Source organism: Exserohilum turcica (assembly GCF_000359705.1).
Source record: "Exserohilum turcica Et28A unplaced genomic scaffold SETTUscaffold_6, whole genome shotgun sequence".
Classification (NCBI taxonomy): domain Eukaryota; kingdom Fungi; phylum Ascomycota; class Dothideomycetes; order Pleosporales; family Pleosporaceae; genus Exserohilum; species Exserohilum turcicum.
The window spans coordinates 150,195-159,750 of NW_007360277.1; the positions used below are offsets into that span (position 1 = coordinate 150,195).

The window sequence follows — 9,556 nt, forward strand, 5'->3', positions numbered from 1 at the left end:
AATACCTTCTAGTTCACCGTTGTAAACTAGTTAGTTATTTCCTATAGTATATTGTTCTTGGGCTATTTGTGTTGTTCCTAGATAGAATGTAACCCCTACTCCTACACCTTTGCCTTGCTTTGTAGCTGAGGCATTAGAATAGATAGATAGGAGGCTGTTATCTACTAGTTGTTCCTTGTGGTTCTTTGCTTCTATGTCTTTAGGCTCTTTAGATATATAGACCTTGTATGGGATATTTGAGTTCCAAGGTGTGAAGGCGTAATGTTGTATCTCCTCGGTGTTTCTAGCAAGGACTGTGGAGATAGATCTAGTGATCTGATCTAGTTGTTCCCCTTTATAGCTAGTTATAGCAATATTAATTGGGTGGTTTGGGGCTAGTTTTTGAGCTCTAAAGGCGTATTGTTGAAGAGCGTTGTTTAACCTTACTCTAGGTGGGTAAAGGCAGGCCTCTACCTCACTAGGTATAGTTGGGGAGGTCTTAAATGTGCCTAGAATCTTCGACGAGGGGTTTTTGTTAGTATGATTTTCTGTCATTTTTTACGTACTTAGATAGTCGTGGCCATGCGTGTTTTGCATGTATGTAGCAAATGGAATGATTGCCCCACATGTGCTATCCTCATGTGCATCTGGAATCGTATGTTTCTAGCGGCACAAAACCGTGCCTGAGCCGAAGGTGCCCAGTGTGGTCATGATTGCTCCAAGGTCTTTCCTAACTAAGCCTTTCTTGAACTATATTATATTGATTGACCATGTTTATAGCTTCTTCCTAGGTTCATGAGTAGCATCTTAGAAGTACTTAGGTTTGTCAGCCATGTTTTACAACTCTATTTCTAACATCTTCGTCACTATTCTCCTTTTGAAGATATAGCGTCTTTGATTTTAGGTAAGGTAAACTATATTAGATTAATGAATGAACTTTATTACTTTTTCCTAAGTTCATGAGTACGAAGGTAGAAGCCAGTGATTTACCCCAAAATATAGCGCTTATCCTAGTAAGGAAGTGTACCTATCACAGGGTAAGTAAGGACGGGAAAAGCGTTAAGGTCTTAGATAAGCTTAGTCTACTCTACATCTACCTCTACCTATCAACTAGTTAGGTATCGTCTCTTTCTTAATTCTATCCTCATGTGACATTCTTATACTTTACTATTCACACCAATCATCTTGATAGAAATCATTTTACAAAGTAGAAAGGCTAGTCCTAGAGACATATAAAACTACAGATTTACCCCCTAATATTTTTCATCATCCTCACCATCGATAAAAGAGCCTGATATCTTTACAATATACTTACCTTCAAGCTATTCTCAGCTATATCAACCACTCTACAACAATGCCTTCTATTACCTCTACCCTTCAAGCAGTATGCTGCATTCTCGCACTTTCGAGCAAATCAACCAACGCTCTCTCTATTGGAGAGAAAACGGATGAACTCGTCAAGATAGAGGCGCGCCAAGGGATCACTCTGTACCCTTGTCTGAATTCAGGCACAGTTACAGCTTCCAAAGCAGAGATGATTGATGCAGCATCCAAACTCAATCTTGGCTCAGCACCCTGGAACCCCACCTGTACAGGAACTGGTGAGCCAGCTGCTCAGTGCAGTCTTTGCCAAGCGCGTGCATATTCTCTGTACGGTGCTGCGCTTGTTGGTTGCACAGCAGGCTCAGTCTGGTGTGAATGGGGCTTCCCAATCCGCGATGCTGTTTGCATTGCTGCTGCTACTTTTACGCTGTGGTCTGCGAGTCAAGCTTGCTACTGTGCTCATTGCGACTGCTCTGACTCAGTTTCCCGTGCAAAGGGAAACATTCATGGCGCGCCTCAGCTATCGATTGGAGGTGCTGAATTCTCAATCACACCCCTAGTAGGATTTGCCAATGGTGATCCTATTGGGAGGCCGACCAAGAACAGTAACATCTTTGGTACAACGCTCAATTGCCCAAGCCGTGGCTGTAGGTAAGTAATCTTATTCCCCTTCTTTAAGACTACTATATAATCTTGCAAAATACTAACTTTAGTAGTACTAGGAACCATTGCTAAGCTAGACCTAATAGTATTAGGATCTTGGATACTAGGTCTATATCCCTTAAAAGGTGGCTCCTGCACTTCTAAGCTAGTCCTACATAGAAATAGCTAGACACGGTCTAATTAGAACTAGTAGACAATAGGTTTAGAGATAGATACACTAGTAGTACCTAATACCTTTTAAATTGAGTCATTTCTCAAGTAAAGATCATTCAAGGTTTCTAGTACATGCAAGTGCAAGAGACTGTATTTTTTTTCTGTTCCTGCACGGAAATACGATATATGAAGGCAGAAACCCCAGTCTGGACATACTCGTGTTTTACATCTACTCTAGTGACCTGGATACTGATTCGAAAGATGATAGGGTATACTATAGTATAATGACACGTGCAATAGCATAAAAGGGCGACTTGAGATTATAAAATATCGAGGACTAGAGTTGGATTTGGAATCTCCAGGCTGTAAGACGAGAGGGGAGTAGGTACGGTCAATGAGAGAGATGTGGCAGCGATGTCACGGCACAGCCTGATGGGACATAGTGCCTTCGCACCAGACCTGTACTGAGCCCAGAGACGGTGGTCACACGATCATCACTTCCTTATACATTTGTTCCTGTTAGCTTTGTGCATTGTGGTATTGCAAGCAATGGGATACTATAGCATGAAAGAAGTTAGAGAACATGCTTTTGACGCGGACTTGGCAGGTGGGCAAGAAAGCAGATAGAACAGCAGCTGCTGTAAGGCTGTCTGAGTGGGAGGTGTTTGCTTTTCTCCTATCTATCATAGCTACTGCATGTATACTACCTGAAACTTGGTTATGTGCATGATACTACACTACAATAGATGCAAAGTCTAAGTTATAGACAATACGTACACAGCGTAAGAAGTTAATATTTCATATCATTATTCAACATTGTTAGTTACTTACTCATAGGTGCGAAACACACAATGTCTACGCTGTCTTCAAGAACCACTTGACATTCTCATTAGGGCTGAAATCTTACAATGTTAACTAAGACATAATTACTGAAATTTACTGCAATTTGTTGCAATTTACTACTATGTACTATAATCTAACTTATTTACTACTATAGAACATAAAGGGCTACACTTCCCTTCACTTACTCTAAATGTAGGTAGTACGTGTAGGCGTGTAGGCAGTACGTGTAGGCGTGTAGGCAGTATGTGTAGGCAATGCGTTAAGATAGGTCCGTGTCCTACTCACCTTCACTACTCACAGTCTGGCAGAGGTAAGATTGTCCAGGGTCGCCACACTGCTGGTTCACTATCACTACTATAGAACTCTTGAGAACCAAGCTTCACCTAGAGATTTCCTTAAGGCCGCACTGCTAATAGCTCTTTTACTTAAATCCCACGTTAAGCTCTTGTGCAATCAACCTTTTTCCCCATCCTCACCTCAGACGTGACCTTAAGTACCACCAACTTCTACAGACCTTGAAATACATAATGAGCCGCAATATCAGCACCGCTGATCTTCTTAGCGACCTCCAAAAACTTGATGAGGCAGGTCAAGACCGCTACTTGCAAGTCTTGAGTCCCGAGTACAAAGAAGATATCATCAGAGCTTTACTGCGTCAGAATGCAACGTCTTCTAGTAAGTTGAGTGCTAGATTAGTCTAGGCGCGCGCTGACATTATACCAATCAAAGATACCGTCAAGACTGAGGAGCATAATCAACAAGGTCGAGGAGTCAATCCACAAGAACCTATCGTTATCTCTGATTCAGAAGACGATGCGAACGACGTGGGCGTGGGCGGCATCGACGGCGTGGGCTGCATGGACAATAAAGATAACGTGGACGATGCGGACGATGCGGACGACGCGGACGACATGGACGACATGGACGACAAAGACGAGGCAGACAGGATTCACAACAACTGGCTAGATGGACTTGACTTGCTCGATTCCTTAGCAGATACAGACACCAAGGCGGCGAGGGATCTTCCCATGTGCCTTCGTATAATCAGCCGGGAACAAAATTCGGCATTTACGGACATCGAACAACTTCCTGCCCATGTTCGCACTGAGCTCCTACACCGTTTCAATGAAATGGTTTTGGAATCTGAGTCAAGGACAGCTCGATATGCGGCTTGCACGAATGACCCCGAAGCGGCTGCTTTAAAAAAGTACTGCATTCGCAAGTTGGTTGTATGAGGCAACCACGGGATTGATCCAGGACTGCTGTATATGAAGGGTGGTGAGTGGAAGAAGAGTGCAGACGACCACTGCATCAACGCCGGACACCCTTGCGCTCATTTCAAGAAGCGGGGAGACGGGTGGGTCATACGTTTCTCCCCGCTCCCTAAAGCTATGCGTAAAGGTCTGCATTGGACCGAGCTTGGATATTGGGTGCGATGAATAGATATAGGAAAACTACAAATTGTTAGTTAGAAATGGTTTAAGGCCTCGTAGTATGCAATCTTTTGGAGAAATCGGTGCACTACTAATAGAGCACGCTGTCAAGATTAAAATGAGACTTTTAGGAAAGTTCGCAAGAGACGTGTATCTAAGCGAAGCTGTACAATAGTAAAGAAGAACTTACCTGTCCTCTATCAGTGGTAGGCTGAATAGTTCAAAGACTCTTGAACAACACGTGTATGTGATGTAAGGAATTTGCCAATTCTTCTTGGTCGTAGAACTTTGGTGAAATCGTCAATCACGTGAACATCCCTCATGAGCCGCCAACAGCAACCCATTCGCCGCTCCAGATGCCGTCTGTCTTGCAGCCAGGACAACTCCTGTGATCGCATCCAGTTGGTTTTGTGAAATCGTACTCTTCCCACGTGATGCTTTCTCCAGTGCCCTCAACCATGGCGGTATCCTCCTTGGCATCCGCTTGGGGCACGGGGATAGTTGTTGTTGTAGTGGTAGTAGCAGCAACAGGCTCTTGCTTCTTCTCCTCAACCTTCACACTGTCCTCCACTTTCTTTGCCTCTACACTCTCATTTCCCCCTTCTTTCGCACCAACTGCCACGCCCACCTTCTTGAACCTGCTTCCCGCCGCGGCTGCTCCGCCCGCACCCCCAATCTTGGTAAATCGACTCCCTACTCCCGGCTTCTTGTTCGCATTCTCAACGTCTATACTGCGCATATCGAGGCCTTGCTTGGGCTTGTTGCTGCTTTCGTTGTCGTTGGAGGCCGTCAGTTTCTTCATGTCGGCGAGACGCTGGCGGTGATTGTGGTCATAGGAGCGGAGGTGGTTTTCATAGTCGAGCTGGCGGGGGTATCCTTTGTCGCATATTGTGCAGTTGAAGAGGCGCACGGCGGCGGGGAGGGGGTTGTTTCGCTGGTGAGAGTAGCATTAGTACGTGGGCTATACACAGTCGGGATGGATGTAGTGAGAAGAGGATGACGTACTGGAGGCATGATTGTCCCTGGATGAGTCCTTGGAAACAGCTGGATTCCAATATTCTCCAGCAATGCCCGTCTGAGGCTGAAGAAACGCGTGACTTGGTCGTGCAAGATTGGTCGTTGGGGTTCAAGCGCGCGCGCCGCCAGCCCAGGAACAACCAAGTGGCACAGACCCACTCGACCCCGGCCGCCCGCGAATCAACGTCATTCCCACTCTCAGCCAGCGTAGCAATTCCCCATCGCGATGCATTTCCCCATGCATTCTTAAACACGCACCGCACACTCCCGTCTTGCACGACAAACGAACACGCCGATCCCGACAATGGAGGTCAACACGGACCGGCCGCTGGACGATGATGCCAGCGTCATCGGCCTCACCGAAGTCGATCCCTCGCCCGTCGACACGCCGCCCGAGTACCGCGAAAAGAGCTATTTCCCAGACCAGGAGCGGCCCGAGGGGGGCGAGACGGAGGAAATGAGGGGGGTACGACGCATGAACACATTGGGATTGAGATTGGGCGAGCGGGGGCCAGCATGGTGGCGTACGTCTTCCGCAATTCCTCTCCCAATTGCAAGTCCACGTGCTGATGATACATGCTCCCGTGCATAGTTCTCCGCATACAAAAGTACTCGTCCTACACATTCACCGTCTTCGCGACCCTGCACATCACAAATGTCTCGATATTACCCCTGGCTACCCGCTCCGTCGTCGAAAGTAACCGCTACCTGCTTCTTACCCGTCCTTACTACCAGTCTCCTCTCACCGAACCCCTGCTCGTTGGTCTGCCGCTGGTCGCACACATCACGTCGGGGATTGCGCTGCGGTTGTGGAGAAGACGGAAAGCGCTACAGCGATATGGTGCCGAGACTCGCAGGGATAAGCGCACAATTCCATGGCCCGTCATCAGTGGGACGAGTGCCTTGGGGTATGCCTTGGTGCCGCTGGCGGGATTCCACATGTGGACGACAAGGATACTGCCTTTGTATGCCCACGGAGACTCGTCGCTGATTAGCCTGAACTACATTTCCCATGGTTTTGCGCTGCATCCTGGTGTTTCGTTTGCTGGCTTCTCCGCCCTGGCGACTGTTGGTGTGTGGCATATTGTTTGGGGAGCGGCCAAGTGGATGGGTTTTGCACCGAGTCAGGTCAGCCATACAGAAGAGCACAGGGGGTTGGTGAGGAAGAGGAGGTGGTATACGATCAATGGCATCAGCGCAGCAGTGACCCTGCTTTGGCTGGGAGGTAGTCTTGGTGTGGTGGGCCAAGAAGGCGCCATGGCAGGATGGGTTGGAAAGGAGTATGATGAGTTATACAAATACCTGCCGGCTATTGGAAAGTGGTAGGAAGGGTGCCGAAGAAGATGGGAAAGGCCAAGCGCGCATATTGCATTGTAAAATACCCCTCATAACAAGCAACGATTCACGATATCTACGTGTCATGCATGAACAATTCATGGCTAGCTCAATAGTCGACATAAATCCTCCCCTCAAGAGGACCCAGCAAACCCTCATCTCCCTTCCCATCAGTACTCACCAGCAGCCTCATGCCCCCAACATCAACACCTACCTGTTGCTGCACTGTCGAAAAGTTCAACACCACAACCGCCGTCTTCTCCTCATACCTCTTTCTATACGAAAATGTCTCTTTCGCCTTCAAATCCAGCATTTCAAACGCCCCATAGACAAAAACTTCCTTATGCACCTTTCTCAGTCCAAGCACACGCTTGTAAAACGCCAGCACACTCTCCGGATCCCGTTCCTGCATCTCAACATTGATACTCGCATACTCATCATGCACGCGCATCCACGGCGTACCACTCGTAAACCCAGCGTTCCTACTTCCATCCCACTGGAACGGGAGACGCGCATGGTCCCTCGCCATGACTTGTAACCCGTATTTTATCCTCTCCTTGCGCGAGGGATCAGTCCCGTTTTGCGCCAGACGCACCGCTTCAGCCCAGTAGTTCTGGGCCTCAACGTCTTTGTAGTCGCGTGCTATGTCCCAGTGTCGCGGCGCGTTAACCATGCCGATTTCCTGGCCTTGGTATAGGAACAAGGTGCCGGTTTGACCGATGAGCCACAGTGCCAGCATCTTTGCGCTCTGGTCTCGCCACTGCGGTGAGTCGTCTGCGAAGCGCGAGACGCTGCGCCCATTGTCGTGGTTCTCGTTGAAAACGGTTGTCCAGGCGTCGGTGCCGTGGATAAAGCACTGCCATTTCTCGACTATGCGCTTCATTTCTGAGATTTCCCACGGAGTAAAGTCGTACTTGGTGTCGCTGCCCGGTGGACCCTGGCCCAGGTGTGTAATGTCGAATTGGAAGACCATGTCTAGTTCTTTTTCGCGCGCGCTGATGTACGGCAGGACGGAGGCTGGAGAGGAACAGAGCGCGAGTTCGCCGACTGTGACGAGAGGGAGGCCGTCGTACGTGCGGTAATGTGACAGTACGTCGCGGTTCATTTCTTTGAGGAATTCGTGGATCCGCGGGCCGTTGCACCACATTTGTGCGGCGGGCTGGATGGCGCTTGCGGGATCGGTGATGGGTGCGTCGGAGAAAGGGAAGACTTTGGAGTATTTGTTCACGGTATCAACTCGGAAGCCGTCGATTCCCTTGTCTAGCCAGAATCGCATGGCGGAATTGTAGATGGCTTTGCGGCAATCTTCGTTTTCCCAGTTGAGATCAGGCTGCGATTTGTCGTAGAGATGCAGATAGTACTCTTGCGTACGCTCATCCCACGTCCAAGTTCCACCAGCAAAGTACGAGCGGTAGTTTGTTGGAGGCTGACGGTTTCCCTGCTCATCGTAACGAGCTGGCTGCCAGAAATACCAATCTCTTTTAGGGTTGTCTTTTGAACTCCTACTTTCCTTGAACCAAGCATGTTGGTTGCTTGTGTGGTTGACGACAAGGTCGAGAATGATCTTCATGTTGTTCTCATGGCATGCTTTGATGAGCTTCTCGACGTCTTCCACTGTACCGTATGGCTGATACACTTGCTCATAATCCGACACGTCGTAGCCCATGTCGACCTGCGGAGAGTCAAACATGGGGGAAAGCCATACTACATCTACGCCTAGAGACGCAATGTGCTCGATTTTTTCAAGTATCCCCGGAATATCGCCCCAGCCGTCTCCATTGCTGTCTTTGAAAGATGCCGGGTATATCTGGTAGAATGTTGCCTCTTTCCACCAGACGCGCTTGTGGTGCGAGGAGTCTGCATCCGAAGACATGATGGACTGGAGTAGAGGATTATTGAGAATCAGATTTGTCGATGTGGAAAGCTAATTTGCTTAAATGCGTCCACCGCGGTTCGCATGCTGTATTCATGCCCATCTGGTTTCTTCATAATAGTACTTCTGATTAGTAGTTACAAGATAGGTTGGTGGTACGTCGCCTGGCACTAGTGGTGCTACCTAGCCCCGCATTGTGGCGCCCGCGTTGCCTCCGTGTTGCCTCCGGCTTGGCTTCGAAGCTCCTCATCCATTCCTCGAATCACCATTAGTATTTCACGTTGCTCCCGGTACAGAAGTGGTATCATGACGGCAAATTGAAGAATGTGGCGTATTCAATTGTCTCCATATAGTCTACAGTGACCGTGCATATACAAATCCCTTACAAGAAACTAATTACAGCAAGTTTTAAGACGTGCAGCGTGCGCGCTGTGGAGCTATAAGCTATAAGAGCAGATAGTTGGGACACGTCTCACACTCAAAACAAAAACACACACACCAACGTCAAGTTTTCTAGAATAGGTGTAATTTTTGTTAAATATATACAAATCCCTTACAAGAAACTAATTACAGCAAGTTTTAAGACGTGCAGCGTGCGCGCTGTGGAGCTATAAGCTATAAGAGCAGATAGTCAAGACACGTCTCACACTCAAAACAAAAACACACAGACCACTCTGCTTAGTAATAAGAGAACCCCAGCAACAGAATGCCACCAGAAAGCGATACTATCGAAGCCCAAGTGCTAGAACAGAGACAAGAGAGCCTAGGCCCAGAGGCTCAGATCGACAGGGAAATGGACAGAGAGGACCCCTACCCAGCCACTCCTACCCAGCAACCAGCCAGCCAAGAGAGCGTCTTTGAAATCCCAATCCTACCACCAAAAAAGCGCCAAGCCAACTTCTCGCTAGAGGCTGCCTATAGAGGCAGAAACCCCTTC

The 9,556-nt window shown here is 48.1% G+C and overlaps 5 protein-coding genes across 5 annotated transcripts; 3 read left to right on the forward strand and 2 right to left on the reverse strand.

Moving 5' to 3' along the window:
* Positions 1-1,333: 1,333 nt before the first annotated feature.
* Positions 1,334-1,957, forward strand: SETTUDRAFT_33982 (uncharacterized protein; the record flags this gene model as incomplete). Its single annotated transcript, XM_008031217.1, has 1 exon — positions 1,334-1,957. The coding sequence occupies one exon, from the start codon at positions 1,334-1,336 to the stop codon at positions 1,955-1,957; it is 624 nt and encodes a 207-aa protein (XP_008029408.1).
* A 1,531-nt stretch (positions 1,958-3,488) lies between these two features.
* Positions 3,489-4,196, forward strand: SETTUDRAFT_33983 (uncharacterized protein; the record flags this gene model as incomplete). Its single annotated transcript, XM_008031218.1, has 2 exons — positions 3,489-3,636; positions 3,691-4,196. The coding sequence occupies 2 exons, from the start codon at positions 3,489-3,491 to the stop codon at positions 4,194-4,196; spliced, it is 654 nt and encodes a 217-aa protein (XP_008029409.1).
* A 517-nt stretch (positions 4,197-4,713) lies between these two features.
* On the reverse strand, positions 4,714-5,408 carry SETTUDRAFT_22399 (uncharacterized protein; the record flags this gene model as incomplete). Its single annotated transcript, XM_008031136.1, has 2 exons — positions 4,714-5,328; positions 5,400-5,408. The coding sequence occupies 2 exons, from the start codon at positions 5,406-5,408 to the stop codon at positions 4,714-4,716; spliced, it is 624 nt and encodes a 207-aa protein (XP_008029327.1).
* Positions 5,409-5,680: 272 nt separating this feature from the next.
* SETTUDRAFT_140473 (uncharacterized protein) lies at positions 5,681-6,865 on the forward strand. The gene is made up of 2 exons (XM_008031368.1): positions 5,681-5,935; positions 6,004-6,865. The coding sequence occupies exons 1-2, from the start codon at positions 5,716-5,718 to the stop codon at positions 6,735-6,737; spliced, it is 954 nt and encodes a 317-aa protein (XP_008029559.1). The 5' UTR covers positions 5,681-5,715; the 3' UTR covers positions 6,738-6,865.
* On the reverse strand, positions 6,856-8,619 carry SETTUDRAFT_156189 (glycoside hydrolase family 13 protein; the record flags this gene model as incomplete). The annotated part of the gene is made up of 1 exon (XM_008031369.1): positions 6,856-8,619. One exon carries the CDS (start codon positions 8,617-8,619, stop codon positions 6,856-6,858), a length of 1,764 nt encoding a protein of 587 aa, XP_008029560.1.
* Positions 8,620-9,556: the final 937 nt, after the last annotated feature.